The sequence below is a fragment of the Cololabis saira genome, chromosome 14, assembly GCF_033807715.1.
Source record: "Cololabis saira isolate AMF1-May2022 chromosome 14, fColSai1.1, whole genome shotgun sequence".
NCBI classification, from domain to species: Eukaryota; Metazoa; Chordata; class Actinopteri; order Beloniformes; family Belonidae; genus Cololabis; species Cololabis saira.
This window is the reverse complement of record NC_084600.1, coordinates 14,980,001-15,005,386: the sequence shown is the minus strand read 5'-3', so window position 1 is coordinate 15,005,386 and position 25,386 is coordinate 14,980,001. Positions and strand designations below refer to the sequence as shown.

General features: G+C 38.8%; 2 protein-coding genes across 4 annotated transcripts; both read right to left on the bottom strand.

Moving 5' to 3' along the window:
• Positions 1-91: 91 nt before the first annotated feature.
• srrt (serrate RNA effector molecule homolog (Arabidopsis)) lies at positions 92-10,406 on the bottom strand. The gene is made up of 20 exons (XM_061739849.1): positions 10,298-10,406; positions 9,707-9,825; positions 8,148-8,276; positions 7,921-8,067; positions 7,602-7,790; positions 5,911-6,080; positions 5,553-5,737; positions 5,367-5,480; positions 5,120-5,279; positions 4,886-5,034; positions 4,745-4,806; positions 4,535-4,613; positions 3,918-4,109; positions 3,650-3,820; positions 3,356-3,509; positions 2,254-2,447; positions 1,945-2,101; positions 1,724-1,807; positions 1,525-1,627; positions 92-1,407 (listed from the first exon to the last, which is right to left on the bottom strand). The coding sequence occupies exons 2-20, from the start codon at positions 9,823-9,825 to the stop codon at positions 1,332-1,334; spliced, it is 2,634 nt and encodes an 877-aa protein (XP_061595833.1). The 5' UTR covers positions 10,298-10,406; the 3' UTR covers positions 92-1,331.
• A 3,783-nt stretch (positions 10,407-14,189) lies between these two features.
• rnf167 (ring finger protein 167) lies at positions 14,190-22,031 on the bottom strand. Of its 3 annotated transcripts, none has more exons than XM_061739846.1 (10): positions 21,877-22,031; positions 20,115-20,240; positions 19,926-20,006; positions 19,695-19,832; positions 19,532-19,619; positions 19,314-19,404; positions 18,832-18,937; positions 18,265-18,358; positions 17,964-18,044; positions 14,190-17,008 (listed from the first exon to the last, which is right to left on the bottom strand). In XM_061739846.1, exons 2-10 carry the CDS (start codon positions 20,217-20,219, stop codon positions 16,581-16,583), a joined length of 1,212 nt encoding a protein of 403 aa, XP_061595830.1. In that variant the 5' UTR covers positions 20,220-20,240; positions 21,877-22,031; the 3' UTR covers positions 14,190-16,580. The 3 variants fall into 3 exon arrangements, with proteins under 3 accessions (XP_061595830.1, XP_061595831.1, XP_061595832.1); XM_061739847.1 differs by having other exon boundaries at positions 20,115-20,235; positions 21,877-22,027; XM_061739848.1 differs by lacking the exon at positions 21,877-22,031 and adding an exon at positions 21,646-21,849.
• Between the last annotated feature and the right edge of the window lie 3,355 nt (positions 22,032-25,386).

Below are 25,386 nucleotides of genomic sequence, written 5' to 3'. Positions count from 1 at the left end.
CTTTATTTCCTTCCATCATCATAAACACAAAGTGCATTTTCCCCAACACGTGGATGAAATACCTGGGTCAAAGACGACAGTACTGCTTGGATCAGTGTTTCATGCTTCCATTTCCTTTAGTTTACACCCGAAACCTAATCCCAGTGTGCACACGTCAACAAAAATACATTTCAGGCCCGTAAACACAACTATAATGAACATTCTTGCAAACATCTGATGTTGTACACGAGCTGGATCCTTGGAAGGAACAAAAACGGACAGAGAAGCTCTGGTTTGCCATCAAGAGCGTGAAAACATCCCTGAGAACAAGACAAGAGAAAGAAATGTTCGGCTGGACACGTCGACCACACTCTACTTCTACGGTGCACAATATCATTAAACGGTTTACAGGATCTGATATTGTTTCCAGCCAAAGCCGCTGACTGGGATCACCGTTCTCTCAGATACTAAATCAATACCCATCATTTATGAGAAACCGAGGCAACCACTCAAGCAAGTGGATTCTGGGGGATGCTCATGGTTACCCCGGTCCGGAGGTATCGCCCGCCTCTCTGGTCTCCCATCGTTGCGAATGGACCGCCACAGAGTACAAACACGTCCTGTGGTCAGACAAATCAGTATTCCAGATCTCTTCTGAGCAGACGTGGCTCTGTGTGCTCTGGACCAACAAAAACTACCGTCCAGTTATCAGAACCCTAAAACGAGGCCCTCTGCAATTCTGTGATTTCAGTATCGACCCAAAAATAGTACATTTATACTCAAGAAAACATGCTGCCTTCAGGGGGAGGTCTTTCCCACGGATGAGGAACTAGACGGTTGACTGGACTGCCGGTTGCCCTGATGTGTCCCCAGCAGAGGATGTCTGGGGAATGTTGAAATGAAAAACGAGACATCAACGACCCCAAACCCTGAGATAATTAACTTAAGAAAAAACAGCTACTGAAACTCTTTCCTGCTTCAACTCCACAACATCTAAGTCTGAAGGATGGCAGCATTATAAATGGTAACACAAATGGATAAATAAATATTTTTTCAGTTTGCTGCAGGCCTGAAACGCAGGAACGGATGAATTTCTACTAAAATGCAAGAAGGGTTGTTTTTTTCCTCCCAGTTTGCATTTTTCATACTTGAGGAGTCATATGATGCATGTAAAAGAATTTTGATCACAACTTTATTGAGGAATGAGTTTACAGCAGTACAGAAGCATGTTGTAGTTGCAGAATAATTACATGATGAAATATTTTTCAATATATCAATCTAACACCTACAAAAACAAAAAGAAGAAAAAAATCAGGCAGAACACAATACTGGTAAAGAGTGACGGTGGGAATCTAAAAGAAGTCCATATCATCTGGGGCATCCAGGTCACGGTACTCAATGATGTTGCGTGGATCACCTCGTGACATTCTGACATCGTTGAAGGTGCAACCAGAAAAAATAACCGGAGAAGAAGAATATAATTTCCCAACAGCAGAAAATAAACTACTTGTCGCAAAATAAAGGTGACACGTTTAGTGGTCTCACCTGATGTTGCGGGGCTTTCCCAGGTAGCCACCCTGTCCCCTGAAGTTGTCATAGTTGCCTCTGCCTCCCCCATACTGGTTGGGGGGGTATGGAGGTGCACCGGCTGTTAACAGGGATTCAAGATAAATGAATAAAAGTTATGGTCTGACGGGTCAGCACCTTTCCACCATCAGAACCAGCTAAACTAGTGACAACATACCACCATAGCCCATCAGTGGAGGACGCGGCTGGCCAAAGCCCATCGGACCTTGAGGAGGAAAAGGCAGGGTGGGAGAGAGTAAACCTGTACAACAAAACAAATAAAAACAATTTAAGTTAAAAAAAAAAAAAATTTGACACCCTTTTTGGTCTTTTTATTGCACATTTAATGGTGAAGAAGCAATATTGCTTCCTAAATTGATTAAAGAGTACTGTGCTGACCTTGCCCTGGACCTGGAAGAGGAGGAAGCTTCATCTCCGGCAGCGACGGCCTCTTAGCATCCATCAGGAAGTTGTTGAAGAAAGTAACCTCCTTTTTCACTTCTTCAATTTTGTCTCCGTGTTTGTTGAGGATGTGTTTTCTGACGAACTCTGGACCCTGGAATTTCATGCGTGATGGAAAATTAAGTCAGTCATTCGGTTCATGTTAGCAGCGCCGAAGCACAAAACAACTATTGACACTTTAGACCCTTTGAAGAAATGTGGGAAAAATCTCATTAGATTCAGTTTCTCCACTTTTCAAGCCCTCACCTTAAATTTCTTGCCACTCAGAGGACAGAGCCATTTGTCCTTCCCCAGCTCTTGAGTGTTGGCAGAAATAAACTTTTCCACTTCCTCCTCGGGATCTTTGCGGCCCATCTTGGAAGCCTCGTCTTCAGAAAGCACTTCTTTTAAACTGAACAATGGCATCAACTTCTCCTCCATCATCTTCTGCCACTGTTGCACTGTTAAAATAAATGTAAGAGGTGTAAAAAACATGTGATTAAGATTTTAAGATCCAGTATGTGGGATGTAGTGCCCTCTACTGGTGAAAAACTAACTCTACAGCCAGTGCAACACTCTCCCTACTCCTTAAAGGGCAAAGAAGCGATGAGGACGACCCGTTTTGTCTTTGGATATAAACTTTCTCGTCAAGTAATGAAAACACAACAATTAGGGTCTCACGAATTATTCAAGGAGGAATTACGGCATGATAACTTATCTGTGTGTGTGTGTTTTAAAAACTCTGGATAGTTCAGTACATGATTTACAACACGTCTTTGCCAAAAAGAAAGAGCACCAACTTTCTGTGGTCAAAATTTACACAAAGCAAATGTCTGTATTTGAGTATTAAGATCAAAAGGTGTCGTTCATGGCCACTGCTTCCCCGGCGTTGGCATACCGGTCCAGTTCTGGGGAAGCAGCAGCCATGAACTCGTCTCTTCAGTTTGCACTTCCATTGGTGCGGATTTAAGATAGTGATGAAGCAAATGGCAGGATATTCCTGTACAGTCAGTTTTTTACACTTTATATACATCCACAGAGACAGAATCGCCTTGGCTTGTCTGTATAAACCCTATCAACACTCCGACATGAGTAGAATTACATATTTTAGTCTCGTCAGAAGATTAAAATAGTAACATATTCTGACCTTGCTACTTGCCTCTAGGCTATCGTTAAATTAATTATGCTGCAAATGTGTATTTCCTTCTAACTCAAAACTGATTTGATTCGCTTTTTTTTTGGGGGGGGTCGCTAATACTTATTTTCCTGACACTCACAACCATCTAATAATAGATCTAACATTGATTTAAATACAGAATATTCCTTTAAAAAGAAATGCATTTACTATTAGGAGATAAGATGCACTGACCTTCTCCATGCGTGATGCGGTTGGGAGGAATGGGTCCTCGAACGTGGATCATGCCACAGCGATTAGGCATTTCATCTTCACTCGGGTATTCACACGTGTTGTAGTAATCCAGTGAATGCACAACCCGCAGATACAAGATCAAACGGTCCAAAACCTGGAACAACACACCAACAACGACACGTTACACAGATTTCATTTACTCAAATGGCTTCGGCTGGTGAGCTGATAAATGAAATATAATGTGTAATCCGCTCTGCTGAATATAAGTTCATAACTGCAAGATGAAAGTCGAACCTTGGCCAGCTTGTCATCCCTCTCCACAGTTGTTTCAGTAGGATTTCCCTCCTTAGTGCCCTCCTCAGGCTCCATACCGCTACCAGAGCCCAAGAGCTCTTCCTCCTCTGCACTCACTTCCTCTATCAGGTAGTCGGTGATGTTCTTCAGGATGGGGTTGTGAGCTGGCAACTTTTTGGAAGGAAAATAAATATAAGTACCCTAATGACAAGAACGTATGACAACTATGCTCTTAACTATGTATATAAGCATGAGAATCAGAACCAACCTCAGCACTCTGCACCTCGTCTGGTGCTTTAATGCTCCACAGCTCTCCTTTTTCATCCAAAGCATGAATGAGTTTGGCAGCCAGCTTGATGTCGTTGCGGAGTACCTGCTTGTGCTGAGTGATACCGTTCACATTACGCACCCGCCGAGCCAGATCCCTGTTCACCCCCGGCGCCAGTTCACAGTCTCGCAGCTGGGAAGAGCAGAACAAGATCATTTAGCAGACTTTCCCTGCTTTGATGGCTACCTGGGAGATTTTTAACTGGGACCAAATTAAACCAACACAATCAAAAAAATATGCCAATACCATTAGCTGGACTACACAGTTCAGCAGACATCTAATACTGATCAGATTTGTAGAGAAGACTCAAGCACAAAGGCTGACTTAAACATTACCTTCCAATCTTTGCAAAAACATGTACATTATTGAATAATATGTAATGGTAATGAATTGTTATTTATTATTAAAATAAATTGGAATGAAGAAGAATGTGTTTATTATCATGACCCAGATGAACACATTTTATGACAGATTTATTGCAGAAAAGTAGTCAATCAGATCAGCCTCGTGGCATTGAAAAAAACAAGAGGTCGTAGTTTAAGCAAATAAACACCTACACGTATGTTCTGGAGGTTCCAGCAGACTTCTTTGATATTGATGCTTCGGTCAAATGTCACCCAGCAACGTCTGAAAAACCTAAAAGACACAAGTTTCAGTTAAAAAATAAATACATTTCCAACTATTTTTAAATCCCCAATGTCCGCCTTAATAAATACAACATATGCTATACTAAAGTGGAAAAGTAACAAATTATTATTTCAACTAACCTGCGGTCTGGATGAGGGTCGGACAAGCAGACACGCAGAAACCCAGGGTATCGCCGACACAACTAATGGGAAAGAGAAGAAGTCAGAAAAGAAAAACTTTCCACATTTCTGAAACCATAAAAACTGCTCGCCCCAACTCACAGCAACAATCTCAGCTTTGGAGATGGTGGGAGCGATGCTCCTCATGAACAGAGAGCAGGTTTTGTGCAGAGGCCGGGGTCTGGGGGAGTCATCTTTGGGCTTCTTCTCCTCATTTTTGTCCTCCTCAGATATCTCCTTTGGTTTCTCTTCTAGACCACGAGACAAAGGATAATGGTGAGGCAAAATCTTTGAGTTATATGAAAACAAAACACAATGAAAACTTTCATTCTGCACCTTCACCCTCCTCTTCCTCCACATCTTTGTCTTCCTCTTCTTCTTTCTTCTCCGGTTTGTCAGAGCAGTTGGAGTTAGAATCAGAGTCCGACTCCGAGTCACTCTCTGAGGCGCTGGCTTCATCATCGCTGTCGCCACTGCGTTTCCTCTTTCTTCTTGCCTGACGAATGAACAAGAGCAATCACAGATATTTATTTAATGTAATTTCATCCTAAACTATAGTTTTAGTAATAGAAACAACAATAACCTTCTTAGGCTCAGGCATTTCTTCTTTGACAGCTTCCTTCTCTGCCTCCTCTTTCACGTCCTCTCCATCGGCTGCACTGATCTTGTCTGCGTTGACAGCGTCACCCTCCTCCTGCTGTACAGTTCACCATCAGTAACACCGCTGTGATAAGTTGTCAGCCTGACTAACGGAGGAAACAAAACCAACCTTGTTGGTTTTATCCTTCTCCACTGATGGTTTGCGATCTCCGAGCAAGGATTTGATATCTTCTTTCTTTAAAGGTTCAGGTCCTCCTGAAACAGATCCAGGTTTCTCTCGGTCTTCTTCTTCTTCAGGCGGCATGTCCAAGATGCGAAGATCGTGATCTGTCCCTCCTTCCATTTTTATCACCGCTGAGGGAAACAAGAAGGTGTGTGCTTCTGGTTACAAGGAAGGATGGCATCTGCTTTTGCAAATACAATTCAGTATTTATTATCACTATGATTAAACTCTAAGAAAAGAAAAAAAACGATCTGGTGTGGATAAAAGAATCCTACATCCGACTTCATCACTTCTGAGGCCTCACCTGCATCCAGAACCTTGATGATGGCCGGGGTCTGTTCGATGTCCAGTGAGACATTGTCAAACCAACTATTCTCCATCAGGAACACAAAGACATTCAGGCGATTGCGCAGGGCGCTCTGGGCCTCTGCCTGAAGCCGTTTGGCTTCATCAGGGTGGTATTTGGACCTGAACCTGTTTCCAAAATTGGGGACCAAAGAGGAGTGGAAAGGGAATGATGGGGGTCGGGATGAACGGGTTGCAGATGTTAGAGAACAAATAGATGTTATATGATCAAATATCACCTATGAAAACATAAAACTGCATTGACAAATTTGATTGATTTCCAGATTAAAATATCTTATCAAATTTTCAACCAGTCATTCAAATCAGTAGTGTTGGGCTGTTTGTTTAAAGTTTAAAAAAGTACATGAAAATAATTTTATGTTGCAGTTTTTGGTCTGAATATCCTAGTCATTGAACGTAATTAAAAATTACTGATTATTCAGCACCAGAAATGTTGAGATTAACTCACCACAACATAAGAAAAAAATATGACAGATTATAAAAATCAAACATACACATAATAATAATAGATTAAAAATATTTGTCATTGAGTGGACCACAGTTACCTTTTGTTCTGCCAGTTTAATAACAAATAAATAAAGAGGGAGAGTTTTCTTCTGTGAAAATGCGCTCCACTTCACCCAAATGGTGTGTCTGAATACACACAAATTCGGTTTTGGGATTCGGTTTGATCCAAATATAAAAAACAAAACAGGGTGGAAAAAGGACGAAACAATAAAAAAATCCTCCATATGTGGAGGAGTAGTTTGCTATCTATCTAAAATCCCTGGTACTGTGTATCTAAGAGCAACTGCATTGTGCGCAGTGCATGCCCTTGCTATCTAAGACCGACTGTTGCGAATGAGTTCCACTTTTGCTCATCTTGAAAAAAATCGCTGTCAACGTGGAAGTAGAAGTGAATGGAAGAAGAAATGGTTTAGTCAAACAGAAACATTTTGCATGATCACTGTGAAATAAGTGTATCAAGAATCAACAAACAATAAACAAATTAAACAAGAAAATCAACCCAAAGAACAAATGACTGAAAATATTGTAAAAATATGTCTACGTTATTGGTTACAGAATTTAGTCACAACTGTGAGGATCAACTACACGGCAGCACACGTGTCTAACTACTTTTAAATCTCTGGCTAAACACTCAGAATGTCTTTATAATCTACAAATGACATGCGGGTTATCACAAAATTGGGTTGATTTTCTTATTTCATGATCTACAAGCACAATAGCAAAGGTCATTCATAACAAAATAATTGTGTATGTTTGATCCTAAGACATGAGAGGGCCTACCCTAATGCCCTCTGTTCATTTGGTCCTCCCTGCTATTGGACTGTGTACATTAAGAGTTTTTAAGGCACTATATTCTCATGTCTTCACCTAAATGTCAATACTTGATATTTTTTGCCATTAAGTACTTATGTTAACATTAAAATGTGATGCATGACTAATATCCAAAGATAAATCTAATTTAGGATTCCACCCAACTTGTAAGACTCATAAAAAATAAGTTATTTCTAAAATAAAAAAGGTAATGAACCAGCCAAAGAGATTTAACAAAGACTGTTAACATAAAACATTAAAATTGGAAAACGATGACTGGAACTTATGGATTAAAGACAACTGAGGTCGTACCACTCTTCCTCTTTATGAGCCAAAAAGAACTCTTGCATCTGTTGCCGACGAAAGTCGATCTTGTACTCATTGTATCGCTTGACTGCTTCCGTCTCATCCACTGAATCATCTAAGGACAGCAGAAACTCCTTAAAGGTCTTCATTATTGGAGGGGGAGGACCCAAGTCCATGTCATGAATGTTACCAAGCCTAAATGAACAAGGAGACATTTGATGGAGTTTTGGTTGTGCAGACAAAAGTAGAAGACACTAGAAAAAGCTACTGACCAGTGTCTAAAAAAACATGTTGATCTTGACTGAGTTTTCAATCTGTTTCTCACCTTGCCTGGATGGGGATGCCCTGATGAGGCTGCATAAGGTGCAGGTCTGGATGACCCCAGTGTTGTGGTGGCCCATAACTAGGCCCTCCTCCACCGCCATATCCCAAGTCGTACCCCCCATGGTACGGGTCTCCACCATGGTCATCCCTGGCACAGCACATTAAGAGTTTACATAAAACAAGACACCAGTTGCAGAGCTCGTGTACCAATGTTACCGTTATTCTCACCAGTCTCTTCTCATGCGTTTCTGGTGGGGACTCATGTCATGCCTGGGAGGGGTAAATCTCTCCCTCCGACCTCGGTCATAATCCCGATATTCACCACGGCTGCGGCGTTCTCTGCCTCTGTCCCACTCCCTGAGGGATAATCAATCCACCATTAATCTGAGTGTAATATCATTTACATACAGTGACTGTATGTATATATATATATATATATATATATATATACACACACATACATACATACACACACACATAGTGTGACTGTAATGGCAATCTAACAACCAAAAAACTAAATGCCATTTTGAGGGAATTTTGAAGACATTTTATGAAAAACCTGTTTTCTCTTGCTTTAACATATATAAAGTGGTCTCCCCTCAGCCTGCCAACTCAGAGGAGGAGGAAAGCAACCAAATTCTGCAGTGTCTGTACAGCCGCCCGGAATGAGCCATCCAGTGTGATGTGGCTTCTATGAGCCGTTCACATTCTGCTCCTGTCGTAACGTAACGACGGGAGCGATGCGTGAAACCACGCCCACAACTAAATCCGCCGGCCGGAGCTTCCGCCATTTTTTTTTCAAGCCTTCCCATCCCATACTGGGTTTATTCAAAGCTGGTTTTTGTGCAGACTGAAATACATAGGTTTCAATGGCGAGGGGCGCCGGCCAAATGAGTGTGTATGTGCATGTTGTGACTTCATGCTGGTCTCTAATTGGTTACTCAAAGACTCTCCTCCGGGCGCAGCTCTCTGCGCCCGTGGCCAATCAGCGTGTTTTCTGTCATTCTTCATCCAATCTGATTGATTCATGAGCTGTCAATCAAAGTCACACCCCTGACAGTGTAGACGCGCGACTGCATCTGTCACTCGCTACAAACGGAGTCACAGCCATAGACATATATACGTATCCTTCCATGGAGCTGCTGCGATACGTCAACGACGCAGCCATATTGGATGTGGCAAGACTGCGCTGTAAACCAATACAAGTAAATTGACTTATTTTCATAAAGCGCCTTTCTACAAAGAAATGTACGTTTTACGTCTCAGTTATTGATTCACACACGCACTAATATACTTGGGAAACAGTTAGGCACCAAATATAATATATTTAATTTTCTGAGATGGCAAAAATAAGAACTTTATTGATCCCACATATGAGTAATTCATGTTATATCAGCTATAGAGAACAAGGCAGTGCCGAAAAACAATATATATCCCCTTCACAAAAATAAGAAAAATAGAGAAACATATTTTCTCATCAACAAAACAAATTTAAAAATTTTCAAATTACATATTTGAACCATTTTTCAGACAATATATGATCAATATCTCTATATAATAACTGAAAAGATCTGAAAATGGTTCAAATATGTTATTTTGTTACTTGAAAAATTAAAAATATGTTTATGTAAAATATGCTACATGTATATGTATATGTAGTGTTATGTAATAAAAAAATAACAAAAAAATGTATGTTCAAGTAGAGTTTATAGTTGTGTTGTAATCATAGACAGACAGACAGACAGACAGACAGACAGACAGACAGACAGACAGACAGACAGACTCACCTCTCATTCCAGTCGTCCCTGCGTCGATCTTCTCTTTCTCTTGACCGATCATAGTCACTCCTCTCTCGTCTAAACTTGTCCCTTCTCCTGCGATCATATTCATCATCACTGTCCCCCATCTCAAAGTAGGGAAACAAAAATAAATTTTATTAGTATAGATCAATAATACAAATCAATGATATCTGGCAAAAGAAGAGGAAAGACCCCGAGAGTGGAGGAAATGTGGCTTGTACAGAACCAACTCCACTGGCTCATCATGCTAAACGATGAAACCAGGGGTTATGAACCACTGCTAGTCAGCTAAACCACCAGAAAAGTTAACATGAAGAAGGAATGGTATATAAAGTAAGAAATAAGTTTCTACCGAGAACAAAGGAAAGAGTCCAATCAGTAATTATTATGTATTGTGTTTGTACCAACGCTGCTATCAACGTTAGCTAACACGCAGGGAACATGAGCGCCTAAAATATGGTTCTTTCTTCAGCCTCATTCAGCCTTCAGCCTCAATCGACCTTAATGCAAATAAAATACCACTTTTCTCTTTGGTGAGTTGATAAAATGTGCCAAAACGCGAAAGAACACGTTTATTACCTGGAAAAGTCCGCGCTGCTCTGCTTCTCCTCGGCGGCGGCGGCGACGCGGTGGCGCTTCTTCCTCCTGCGGCTGCGCAACAACAGGCCGCTGGGAAACAGCAACACGGAGACGCGGCAGCGCCACCACCTGGCGGGGAGTGGAAGTAGGAGAAACCCGTCACCACTGCAACCCTGGCCGAATTATTATTATTATTTTATTTTTTTGATGGATTAAAGAAACAAAATGTATTTAACCCAACTAAATTATATGCAAAAGTTAATTGATATATGTTCATCAGTAATATCAGTCATGTAGTGAGTGTATGGGCGTGATGGATATGGAACGCTGAAACAGTCAAAATAAATAAATAATTAATTCATTATGATTAAATCATTGAATAAATTTACAATAAAATAAATAAAATTGGAAATACATAAATATATAATTTATTTAATATACAATTTTATAATTAAATGTATCATTAAATAATTGAATGGTGAATATATTTAATTTGACATACGAAGGGACAGTTTAAATAAATTCATGATGTGCTTCAGCCCATGCAGGAACAATGAAATAATTAAATATGTAATGAAATATATATCCAATGAAAAATTCGAAATGTAATTATTTATAACTTTTAATCATTTACTGTAATTGTATATTAAATAAATTTATGTATTTCCAATGTTATTTATTTCCTTGTACATTTATCTAATGATTGAATTAGTTAATTATTTATTTAATTTTGACTGTTTCAGCAACCATGAAATAATTAAATATGTAATGAAATAATGAGATATATATCCAATGAAATATTCATCATGTAATTATTTAATTGTATATTAAATTGATAATATATGTATGTATTTCCAATTGTATCTATTTCATTGTACATTTATTTAATAATTGAATAATTTAATGATTTATTTAATTTTGACTGTTTCAGCCTTCCATAAATTGAGTTTTTGGAATGTGTAAAGTAAAATAACTAACTGAACCCAAAACACAACCAAACCAAAATCCTGTGCCTGGGAGGAGAGAGAGCCAGAACTGTCTTTTCTGGTCTTACGGCAGTAAGCAATACAGCAGCAACCAGCAGTAGGAGTCATCCCACCACAGTCTATCCAATAATTCTCCAGTCTAGTTTATATTTTTCTTCTTTTTTTTTTAATAGTCTACGATTGATTGCACAAGGCCATTTGCATGTATTTTGAACCGCACGCCCACAGACACATGGATCTGTTTAATAAAGGGATTTTTCAACCACTGTCCTAGTGTTAACGTTGTCATGCTCTCTATACAATAAATTTAATGAAATTAATGAAAAAAAGTTCCTATAAAAAATGTGTTGAGTGCATGTGCCTAAAGGTTAGTGAGTAGAAGAGTAATAAAATAACTGAATGTAATCATCTAATTCAATTTGAGACAATAGTGTCCTGACCTCCTAAGACCTGGCATACACATATGTCAACATCACATGTTTTACTGTCTTCTACGTCATAATATTCAATTTCTTAATGGGGGCCCAAAGCAACAAGAGAACAACAATCACACCAGGCCTTAGGAGGGTAAATAGTGCAAGAAGTGTCAATAACAAAAACAGGCATTAACGATGGACTTTTCTCTTTGTAAAAAATGTGCCATACCACAGAAAGGTTTGAAAAACCCTGGTCTAGTAGCCCATAAACCCACATTCAAAAATAATCTCACCATGAAAATAGAGGAGAAAATGTAAAATATATAAAGGAAATGTTACACATTTTTTGATTTGCACTTGACCAGCTTTAAAATTCCCTTTTAATTCATGAACATCCTTTTTTTGCAAGGAAGGAAGAAAGTAGTTGACTTAATTTCAGTTTGAGGGAAATCATTTATAAATTGAATAGTATGCTATCCCGCAGGACACCAATAACAGCTCTGATTTTGTGTTTACAGATAGTCATAATTACTAGTTATTAGAAGATGAATGATTTTGGAACAAGATTAAAATAAAATCAGAAAGATTTGACATTCATGACAAAGTTTAATATACAGGATATTATGTCACTACATAATTAATCATTATACAATAAACTTCTGAATGAATCCTCTCTTTGTGCTTTTCTTTGTCCTTCCTCTGAACCTGAGCTGCTGCCTCATGTAATCTAGAATCGTGCGTGGCCACACTCGAGTAGCCTGCTCCTCGTCCTCCAGCAGAAATGCAGAATCCATCTGTGGGGAGGCATTGCCATTCCTGAATCCAAAGGCTACGTCTTCTCCGGGTCTTCCATCGGCTTTCGACGGATCCACATGATCCTGGAAAACATGAGAAAACCAGTTAACAGTGCTATTCTGCCTTTACACTGCACACAATTTAAAACCTTAATTTTAGGTACATCTTATAAAATAAAGGCATAAAAATGATTTTGAACCTTTTCTTTTGGACAGCTTTATTGGTTTTAGTACATAAGAACACAAAACTGCATGTGGATATTTAATGATTGCAGGTTATTTCAAAGCAGATTTAAAAACTACATCCTTGTATATTAAGTTCATTGTGGAGATAGTGTTTTAACTACATTTGACATTCAGATTTAAGTTGATGGAAATTTAAGTTCATTCAGTAAATATTCCTTTATCATCTCTTAATGTTTTTCAATGACTTTAACCCTTTTAATGATTGTTGCAGAGATACAAATCCAGTTTTAAAGAAATGTGCAAAACGGTGCACGCTACACATTTCTTCTAAATATGAGGTCCAAAATCTAAAATCTGAGGGAAATATGAGTCAAATTCAAACAGAAAATTTCCATTAAAATGGTTTTTAAATGTACCATAACATCAGATGCCGGACTGAAACCAAAGCAACAACAAAAACAAATAAATAAATAAAATATTTAGTCCCATACCTCATTGTGGTCTTGATGGATCGCTCTGGAATCCAGCAGTAAAAATGACAAGACAGCAAAGAATACCAAAACAGAGCTTCTCAGCAAGGATGAGTACGGCGGCATCTTTCCCCTCACAGCTGCATGGGCTGGCATCCAAAACAAGTTAAATCAATATTTAATGTTTTCTAATCACTGCACAAACACGAGCTTGAGGTTTCCCATGAAGAATATCCCTTTATACTCTCCCTGGGTTCAGTGTGTAACACAACCATGACGTGTGCCACACGGCTGATTATTTCTCTCACAGCTCAAAACTTAGAAGAAACTAGTTTTATTTCCATGCATATAATACAGCCAAGGGCTCATCTGTGGTCGGCTACCAACTACCACAGGTATTAACAGGGTCATTCAGTCAAAATGTGAGTCATGGTTCCTTCAACACAGCAGGTGTGAGGATTAGAGGTGCATGAAAAGCTGAAACTGAAAGGAGTCAGAGGCCTGACTTCATCAGGCTTAATGAATAACTTTTACAGCCACTCGGAGCCAAGTACACATAGGTCTATAAAAGACAAACATAATAAGAGCATGCCATTGTACTCATACATGAAAGTAGACTGTAGGGTGCTTTATCTAAAATGACAAAAAAATCCTCATCAGGGCCATTGATAAAATCATACAAGCATAGTGTAGATGTATGATTGTATGACTGAACAAAAGTGTTTCGCCAGTTGAAGTATTTGAGCCTGAAATTTAGTCAGCAGGGAGTCTGAGCTCTAATTAGTTCGGTCTGTTAGAATAAAAAACGGTGAAGTAATTAGTTGAACTGTTTCTTGTGAGCTGAGCTTATCAGGACCGCTCGTAACGTGTTCTGGTTCGGCCCGCTCCGACTGCATTTACTCATCAGCAGACGTCGTTCTGTTGGACTTTGACCAAACCTGAAATTCTGAAAGATCCTCTGTGAGGTATCAGGAGGACGTTACGACTTCCTCGGCTTTAATCTGTGTAAATATTAGAAGATAAAACAACTGACAACAAAGTTATTTAGTAAAAACTTTATTTTCATTGTGGCTTTACTAGCAATGATTATGTGTCAGTAAGCCTTCATAAAAGAAAACCTTCATTATCTGAACAAATGGCAACAAAAAATCCCATTTTACTGTTTGTTTCATTTTCAACAAATAACACATTGCATGTAAATTTCCAGAGACTGTGTTTATACGTACATCCTATAGGTTTTTTTTAAACTCTGCATTAAACATCAAAATCATTCTTGACACTTACATGTATCTGTAGGTTATCTGGGCACATCCTAAAGAAGAGGGAAACTGTAACAATTGTGGATCATAGTGTACATATACTGTATTTATGTATATATATTTTTTTTTTCTTTGTGTCTGTCAACGATCTCTAAACCCTGGACGCAAAGAACAAAATAAAGCTACAGTACAAAAGATACTCATTGTAAATATTAAAACAACTGCTCTAATGTACAATACGGACTATTGCCAACAAGTCCCGATCAAATCTAAATGCTGTGGAATCAATCAGCAGTATAAGCTGGAATGTCACGATTTTACCGCTCTGTGTATTACTGCTCTACTCTCCGACTGAAATCTGATCGTCACACAGACAGGTTACGTCATATTCAGCGTTTCCTCTGCTGTCCGATTCAGAAGTGGCATTTGGGAGATTTATTTACCCTCCTGTTACACGTTTACTGTAAAAGAAAAGATCAAATAAACTCAAATGATGAAGTAATGATTCAAATATTGCAATAAATCTCACTTCAGAAAATGTAAAGTACAACTATGACAAGATTTTCCTGATCGTCATGGAGCAATAAAAGATGGTCAGAGGAAATCCTGATCGCCTTTGTACAGGTGAAGAGAGGAAGGAAATCGATTTGTACAGTAGATAAAAATCATCATCTAAACATTACCACATATAGATGTGCATTATTAGGAGCAGTGAAGCATCCCTGTCAACACAACTTATAAAGTTTTTATGTGTTCTACTCATGACATAAACCAGCAGCATGGACCACAGCTGGGTCGTCTCAGAAAAAAAGAAGAGCATCAACCTAAATCTTTCTCTCGACTGAGTTCGTTCAGATGTTCAAGTGCAAAATAAAGCACGATCATACTGTTTTTTGTTTTGTTTTTTTGCATTATTACTCATTCTAACAAACGCTATTTCCTTACTGCAAGGATGAAAAATAAAAAGTAGAGAAAATTCTCCGACAATGGAAACAAGATACAGCTGAAGATACAGAGGGAAAAACAGTGGAGTGTTAGTTTTGTCCCTTCCATGTTCAAACTATGTATGTACATATCTCATAACAACATCAAGGCCAATATAAAGCAATGCACTTTTTCAAAAAAACAAAAGTTTTACCTCAAGGGTCTCACAATTATCACATTATCATTATACTGTTGATATAAAAATGAAAAAAAAAGAATTCAGTTAAATAAGTATGAATTTAAAAATGACGAATTCCAAGATAAACAAAAGGCTTCAACAGTTTACGAGACCTAAACAAATTATTTTCCTATGTTTCTCATTTACAATACCAACTGACCTTTAATTTGTTATACCATATACCTGAGTTTGTTCAACTTAACAAACTGGATAAAGCTAAAAAGTGTTTTTCTGAAACTGTCCCAGTAAGATCAGGAACAATTTAAAAGCAGCAGAAAAGTGTAAAATCTTTGCAATATTCAATTACAGTATAATTTATTGTTAAATGAGAACCATTGGATACCAAAAAAAGAAAATAAGCTACAACTTTAAAATGCGTGAAATCCGAACTAAGCCAGTTAAAAATAAAATAAGGAGAAATATTGCCCTTCCATGTATACAAGATTGTTAAAAATATTCAAAACTTGGAGAGAAACAGGCTGGGAAGTAAAAATGATCATTATTAAGAAGACAAAGATCTTTCAATCCAACTTAAAACTTTCAGAGAAAACTCTGAAAAACCCTGTTAAGCACGACAGCTTTGGCTACACAGGCTTCATTTAGTTACACTGGTTAAAAAGATATTTTGATGGCTTGCTGATTTTGTGCAGCACTAGTGGTTAGGTCATGTGGCATTATAAAGTCACAAATACAACATGCAACAAAAGCTAGGGGCTACAGACAAGGGTTACTAGAGTAATTGCGTGTGTTGAAGTGGACTAATGCTCAGCAATGAACTTTGGTGAAATGTGATAAATGCAGGAACTGCTTTGACACTTCAAAGTAGAACTCTGGCTGTGGGATAAAAAAATCCTTCTTCCATCAGGAGATGTGGAAGTTATCAGAGTTCTAGCTGATCACCAGACTTCAATCTATTCCAAGGTTAACATGTCTTACAATTGCAGGCCCGGTAATGGAGAATAAAACCCTTGTTTAAACTTGGTAATCTTATTGCAGCTAAGTTCAGGTCACTATATCTGCACTTGATTCCTACCAAGAAGCTGAGCAGTGTCATCATCACTGTGGTGCGGGTCCCCTCCTGCGTCGTCACTTTCTGAGTCCGTGTCCTCCTGTGGGGAGTAGTAGCCTTCATAGCCCAGGATGGGGGAGTCGCAGTGTGCAGGGGAAGCCAGGCACTGGGCAGTCGTGGTGGTGGTGGTCGTGGCTGAGTAGGCTCCTGGACTCCCCGCAAGCGACCCCGGGTTAGAGGGCCGAAGCAAAGGAGTGCGCTCCGAGTCTCCGTCACCTTCTGTGGCTTCTTCCTCTCCACGTCCCCCGGTTTCCTCGTCAGAATCCGACTCGGAGTGCTCTGTGTTGTTCCGGGTGACGCGCTGTTTGCACACAGGACATGTCTTCTTGGTCTGTGTGAGCCACGGGTCGACACACTTGGAATGGTAGGCTGAAAAAGAAAGGAGAATTTCAAGATGCTTATGGAAAGACCTGGCAAAGAAAAATGAATCGACAAAAGAAGCGAGTGAAAGGCACGAGAGAGAAACATGTTAAAAGCAGTGATCCCTCTGCAGGGCACCGTCGCAGTCCATGGTTTGGTCATGCTGTGCATCATTAGGGCTGTTTGATTTTGCCCAAAAATAAAATCTGGATTTTTTTCTCTCAAAATCCGATTACGATTATTTTGTGAATTGACAAAAGGTAAAGAAATTATTTCAAATATGCTGTTTTTTTATTGAACATTTGCCCCATTGGGCTTTAAGTGCAAACTTTGCTCTTATTAAACAAAAAATGAATGAATAAAGTGCAAAGCTCTGTAAAATTAGTTGAAAAAAAGTTTTAAAAAATATAATAAAATATAAAGTTTTATCTCTGAAAAATAAATCAGCAAATCAGCACTTGCAAACATACAGTAAGTTATATTTCCAATTAAATAAAACAAGACATTTTCTAATTAAACTAAACTGGGTCTTTGCATGCTAAATAATAATGCAACCCATGAAGGAGGTAGAGGTGTGTAATGTCAGTCATTACATTTGCTATTCACATTTGCAAGTTTTTTGCAAGGAACACGAGCCGGTCTACCGCATCTGGCTTGAGGGATGCCCGGTGGCATGTTAGTATATCACCATGGTTACAACGGCCCCTCCTACACTAAAGAGCCTCTCCGATGGGGCACTTGTCGCAGGTATTGAGAGGTATTTCCATCAATCATTAATATGGTATCAATCATTAATATGTGTGCAGACAAGGTTTAAAAAAAAAAAAAAAAAGTGAAAAATCGATTTTAAGAGTTTCACGTTTTAACATCGTTCTAATTACATAATCACGATACAGCACTATGCATCATAGATAACAAACGCCATCTTTTCACCATTTTCATATGTCTAATATAAAACATCTACCATGTGAGCAAGGTAAAACCCTCAGCTTGTCTCCTTCTTCATATTCATCCAGACAGATGGCACATACATCATAGTCATCCCCTGAAATACAGAAAAAAAAGGTTTCCATTGTTCAGATTTGTAAATTAAATAACAAAAAGTAAATTATGATGTATTCGAAGATCTCAGCTATTTTTACTCTGTGAATGTTCGAGAAAAAGCTTTACACAAGAGACAGGAAGAAAATGACCACACCACTGCCAACTGGTTGTAAATAACACATTAGCAGAGTTCATCATGACGAGAGTGAAAAGGATGTTACCTTTGGTGAACTTGTGCGTTGGAATCCGTTTTAGTTGTTCCTTGGACAAACGATTTTTTCTCAGCCTTTTTCTGTACTGCACACATCTTACAACCTGAGACAAAAAACGTGTTTTTTATTTATTTGATAGGGACAATGCACATGAATTAATATTTCTGTAAATGTGCCAGAATTATCCAAAAAGCTATTTTTCATATGTTGTCTCTCAATGTAACTCATAACGAAGGACATTTAATAGTTAATTTTTCGTTTTTTTTAATGTTCACGATGAACCACTCCCAAGCGATTCAGATAAATAGTTTTTTTGTTCAACTAAACCCAAAAGACATGTGTCTAAAAGAATAAATATAGCATCTCAAGAGGAAATTTAGCTGGCTTCAAGCTTTGGTAAAACACAATAAGGTCATTGTTTGACTGTACAAAGAAGCAAAGCTTGTCCTCAGAGCTCAGGCTCCAAACAGAACATAAGGAAACAATTACATAATTGTCCTTATAAATCTGAAATATCGAATTCACATGCCCTGAGAGGATATAAAGTATGAGCTAAATACTGTGATACATACATACCAAGATCACACACATCACAAGAATGATCATGCCAACTACCCCAGTGAAGGGAATCAGGTAGTATGATAGCGGGAAAGAAAACTCTGGCTTGAGGATCACATAAACCCTGTAGATTGGAGGGAAAAACACAGAGCATAAAATGTTGCTATTGTTATTTGTTTGTTGGTTCAGAGCTAACACTTATGGTTTACATGGATTAATTGATTATTATACATTTTTAATATTTGGCAGAGGCCATAAAAAATCTCATATCAATCAACCTATAGATAACAAAACACACAAAATAAAACAATGTGCAGAGCAAAATGGTTCCACAAATTCACTATTTAGTGTGACCTTTAAATATGGTTTCTGTTTGTATCTTAAAGAGACAGGAAAATAAATGTCATAAAAACTTTGATAAAACAACAAGATTAGGGTGCCTAAGACTTTTTGCACAATACTGTAGGCTATATTATATCCTAAGTTGTATTTTTCCTTACCCATGGTCTGGAACTATGTAAGACTTGAGCCTTTCTGATGCATAGTAACTTGTGAATACAGAAGGGATGTCAATCTCATCGGCAATAGTGTCTGGGGTAAAAAACAGAAAGAAATAAAATAACACACATACAAAATAGTTAAATTAAAATGTTATGTCCCTGAATAAGAATTAAGAATGTGTTAGGTTTGCCATGGTACATATTTTATAAACACTAACCGTTACTGGAGTTCATGTTGAACAGAATGTCTGAGTACATGTTGTGGATAATTGCAGCGCTGTAGCCTGCTTGCTGCGCATGCAAAACCTAAAACAAGTCAGTTCCATTAGCAAAGTTTGATTGAGAAACATAATACATTATTCCATATTAAACACCACTAACCTTTATATCAAAATTGCAATCATAGCGTCTGATGAGAGCGACGAATTTGGTGGTGTTGGCATCAAAAGATGGTGGCAGTGAAGGAGGAGGGTCCATTACTGAACAGCCATTAAGTGGACGGGACACCACCAAAACTCCCTGTCATATAGAGAAAAACAAAGTCATTATAAAGAGTCTTGTTTGATGATTTGTAGTTTTGTATATGATCTTTCCCAAATACTATACACTCACCATAAATCCTTCCCTAGGAAGTGCAGGTCCAAACAAAGCAGGCAGGTCCTCAAACAACATTGAGGTCAAATTATTATAATACTGTCAAAAAAAAAAGCACATATTTTAAGTATGTAAGCTGAAACTGATAAAGCAATTAATGGATGAAACATACCAGTATTTAGGATTTAACACAACAATTTTACTTACAACATATATATATGCATTTGCAGGTGTGGGAACCAGTATGCTGCAAAAAAACAGTATGAGGACACTTAATTGAGTGCCCATGCACCATCCACCAGACTGTCCCATCCTTGGTGGCTTCAAGCTGCACTAAGATGAAGAGGATAAAAGATATGAGTGAAAACTAAATGACAATCAAACATACCTTTTGGAATTACTACATAATTATATGACTTTTTTTTTTTTTTTTTCCCCGGAGCTGCCCGGAATAACTGGCCCGGTGGTTAGAAACTACATCCCATCACCTGTAGGAAACTTACAAAAATGTATTTTTACATCATTATTTTGACATTGTTTGAAGTTATATTTTAATCACACCAACTCACTGTGGCTTATTCAACAGAGAAGTAAAAGAACTTTGGTGAGGGAAGCCACCAGTTAACAGAAATATTTTAGAGAATGGTAAGCCAGGCACTAAAACATGGCTGACTTGGTTTTAAAAGGACAAAAGAACTGAAATAAATAAATAAACAAACAAAAAAAAGAGTTCTGTTGATTGGATCAAAAGGTGTGTCTAAAAAAAATAGTTAATTTGAATTTTTATCTATACATAATCTACTTTGAAGATTTTGCATATTTATTTTTTTAAATAGTTCAGCGGTAATAAATTACTTCTCTTTTTGCTGAATATTTGTATTATTAGACAAATATAAGGTGCACACTGCAACAATGAACAGAACAGAACATTATTGATTATAATGTAATTGGTAACTCAAACTTCATGATCACAACAGCCTTTCAAAATAAAAACAACAACCCTCAGACTGAAGTTGTTCTTGCAGGATGACAATAACATCCTAATGCATATAAAAAAATGTAGATGGCAAACCAATGTTAATTGTCATGGTATGGCAAAGTAGCTCCAAGAAGAGCTATTTTTGGAAAATAAAAATGCATGCAAATTACTTCCCAAAACTTAAAAATAATAATAGTAATACAAAATACTACTATGACTCTGCATTCTGTCCAGGTCAGAGATCTTACTCACTCTGCTGAGAACAGCTGCACTATAAAACCCCAGGCTGGATTAGACAAGTTACAAGTTTCACTGGGTTTCACCGTGATGTCATCCTCAAATACTGACAAAACATATTGATTTATAGAATATGATTCAATACATTAGTGGCATGTGAACATAAGGTGACTAAGGGTTGAAGTGTAAACTGCTGAGTTTGGGTTAGTGGATATGAAGCCAAGTGACTTGTGTTTCTTGTTTTACTCTAGATTATGCGTTGGTTTGATGGATATAAACCTTGTGCTGTTGTTTATGATGGGTTGTTTATTATGGGCTGTTTGTGTCGCCATGACACATTTGGTAATGGCTGCATGAAGTTGCTGTTTTTCATTATGACTTGAAAAGTACTTTTAGTCCCTCTGCTTTCTGGTACGATGGGATTTGAACCCACTAATTTAAGATACTGTTCAGTTTTTATTTCAGATGTGAGAGAATAACATCCCAAAGTGATAAAACGTGTTGTTTTGTGGAGCTACTTACGTTCACGTCCCGCTAATGTAATTTTCGGTATTTCCGTCGTTTTACTTGAACTTCTCACATGAACTGTTAAAACTATTATGATTTTCCGTTTGCTATGTTTAGCTGTTTTCACCACAATCATGTAATTTCCGAGCGAAAGCGACATAAACGGGAGGATTAACTTCACCGCCAGCTACTGTTAGCTGACGGTAGATAACATTTAGATACATTTCTGGCGCGTTTTATACATACATTTTATACACCGTCGGGGAATCCTAATAAGTCCAACGTAAAGGAGATGCTATGGTCAACAAACCAAGTTAGCATCAGAAACTTCAGCTTCTGCAGCTACGTTTGTTTTGTTGTTGTTGCTTCTTTCTCCCACTTCCTCTTCATCTTGGAGCTGCGGCGTCTCAGACATGCGCACTTGAGCGCCACCTGTGGCCACAATAAGGTACAGCAAGGCATCTCTATTTATTTATTTATTTATTTATTTATTTATTTATTTATTTATTTATTTATTTATTTATTTATTTATTTAATACGTAACACTTTTTTAAATAATAAAAGCCTATAAGCCAGTCTTCTCATCATTTTATGAAGCTTTTTTTTTTTTTACATATATATGAGGTGGATAGGAGGGAAGCCTATGGAGGATTTTTTGTGCCAAAATTAAATAAATAAATACATCATTAATTAATTAAAATGGGAATTAAATATATCATTAATTAATTAAATGTGTCATTAATTAATTAAATGCTGAAATAATAAATATATATTTTTACTTAAAATGAATTGTATTTTAATTAATTAATGACATATTTCATTCTAATTTTAATTAATTAATGACACATTTAATTAATTAATGATATATTTCATTCCCATTTTAATTAATGAATTATGTATTTATTTATTTAATTTTGGCATACAAATATGGTTATTATTATTATTATTATTATTATTATTAGTATTATTATATTAGTATTATTATTATGTATAGTATTTCATATTATTATTAGTATAGATATCGGATAGTTGAATGGATGAATGAATGGGATGCCTGGGTCTGGGGCCCTCCGTTGTCGGGCCTGCACGGGTGTTGCCTTGTTGTGGGGTTCCCTCTCTCCGGGCCCATCTCCGGTCCCCCCCGCTGCCTCTGCGGCGGGGGGCCCCTCTGGTCTTGGAGGGCCACTTTCGTGGGGGGCGGGTGCAGGGCCGGACTGGGCCCCCAAATCAGGCCGGGAGACATACATCAGTCAGGCCACTCACTCAATGCGCGTGCACATTTTGCATTAGGAAACATTGACAAATATTGTAAAACTTACTCTAATTTACAACACGGTGGACCCCACCCCATTGTAAACAAGTGTAATGCTTTATGGTGTTATCCACAGTTAACATTTTTGTATTGAGTTGTACTTGAAATGTACTGTAATTCTCCAAATCTGTTAATAAAATTCATCAATCAATCAAACACACACACACACACACACACACACACACACACACACACACACACACACACACACACACACACACACACACACACACACACACACACACACACACACACACACACACACACACACACACACAGGCAGGCAGGGATATAAAACTGACTGCAACCAGCCAAATACAGCACTGAGCACAACCACACTGGCAAACACAATATTGACTAGGAGACAGCAGTATCACTTGTGTTTGATGTTGTTTTTAAATTTAAGTTTAATAAAATCTAATGTTGTTGTTGCTGAGGGTACAGTGGGGGTACATGGAACAACAAAACAATTTAACAAAAGTGTTCTATCAACATTCATTATCAATAATATCAAATTCATTTTTATATCTGGCCTGGCTCTCATGCTCCCATTTCCAAAACCACTCCAGTAATCAGTGTGACAGTTACCAGCCAGAAAGGAGAAAGCAGTGTGTGTTTTACTTTAAACTTACTTTTTGATTGCACTTGTATGACTTGTTCAGAAGATGACGACTGGCTGGCAGTGGGGCCCGGGCCACTGGGGGGGGCGGAGGGCCTGCCGAACATTTCTGTTAATTTTAGACATTTTGAGGCTTCCTCCTCGAGTGCCTTTTTTTTTTTGTCCCTCTCCCGTTCCGCGCCACCTTTCCTCTTATTTTTCCGATCCATAACGTCACATTAACAGTTATATTTAATTACATTCGCCTGATCGCCTATTCTCTCTTGACTGTCTCTCATTTTGACCAATCCGCTGCACTGCAGCAGAGGTAGGGGGTGTGCCCCAACCAGGCCAGCTGAGAGCGAGAGCCATGCAGTCCTGGGTAGAGTATCATGTTACGGTGCTCACTCACTGAGTCTCTGTAGCGCATAGAAACGCTGCCTGCCCTGAATGCCTGGCCTGCGCTGGATTTTTTTTAGAAACACTGCACCTGAATGTCTGGCCTATGCTGGATTTTTTTTTTTTTTTTTAAGAAACGCTGCGCCTGGATGCCCATTGCCTGGCCTGCGCTGGATTTTTTTTTTTTTTTTTTTTTTTTTTTTTTGCAGGCAGGCAGGCAGGCCACTAGGTGGCGGGCCACCGGGAAATGTCCCGGTTTTCCCGATGGTCAGTCCGGGCCTGGGCGGGTGCGCCTGCCCGCGTCGGCGGCCGGGGCGGCTCTGTCTCTCCGGGCAGGCTGGCCCCCTGCCGGGTGGGGGTCGTTGGCCTGAAGGGTGAGGGCCTCCTGGCCGCGTGTCCGGCCTGGACCGGGTGGCCGGGGATTGCCTGGGTCGCGGTCCGCCGGATCCCTGGCTGCTTCTTCCCGCGCCGTGGGGGCCCCGGCGGGGGGGGTACTCGCAGGCGGTGGGTTGCCTCCCTCCTGCTTCTCCCCTCTGTGGGGTTGCCGGTGGCCTGGGGTCCTGCGATCAGATCTCAAGATTTGGGTCGATTGCTGTTCATGTTTTGGTTGGCTCCGTGCCGGTTTCATGTTCTGTTTGTGGTTTTTTATTGCAGATTTCCAGTGCTTGACGTGTGTTTCCGTGTGTTCCTGCTTCCTGGATTGGCAGTGGATGTCGTCAACCAAAGGCATATATATGTGCATTATTACTATATTTAATATATATACATATATATACGCATACACATAAATATATATACACATACAAACCCAGTGAATGTTTTTTTTTTTTTTTGGGGGGGGGGGGACATCCACTGCCATCCAGGAAGCAAGAACACACGGAGGCACACGTCAAACTTTACTTGGGTTTTACTCTTTACCCCCTAGCCCACTTCCTTTTCCCCCAAGTGGTACTTGTCGCTTGCCAGGCCGTCATTGTAAATAAGAATGTGTTCTTAATGACCTGCCTGAATGAATATCAAATAAAGCGATAGAAATTGTTTTTTTTCTTTATCGTATAATGTTCACAAAGTGTCATGGGTAGTGTATTTTGTAGGATCAAATACTCAACATCCCATATTATCAATTTTACATCGTGCAAGAAATGATGGGCATGACAATCAAATTTTAAAAATCGACTGTGCGCGTGCGCAGAACCACAAAGTAGCATTTCTTGGCAGGGAGCAAGGATTGGCAGAACACCGGTTCGACTCCCTGGCTCAGCAGGGGTCTTTCTGTGTGGAGTTTGCATGTTCTCTCCGGGTACTCCGGCTTCCTCCCACAGTCCAAAAACATGCATGGTAGGTTAATTGATGATTCTAAATTGCCCGTAGGTGTGAGTGTGAGTGTGTCTGGTTGTTTGTCTGCATATGTGGCCCTGTGATGGACTGGCGACCTGTCCAGAGTGAA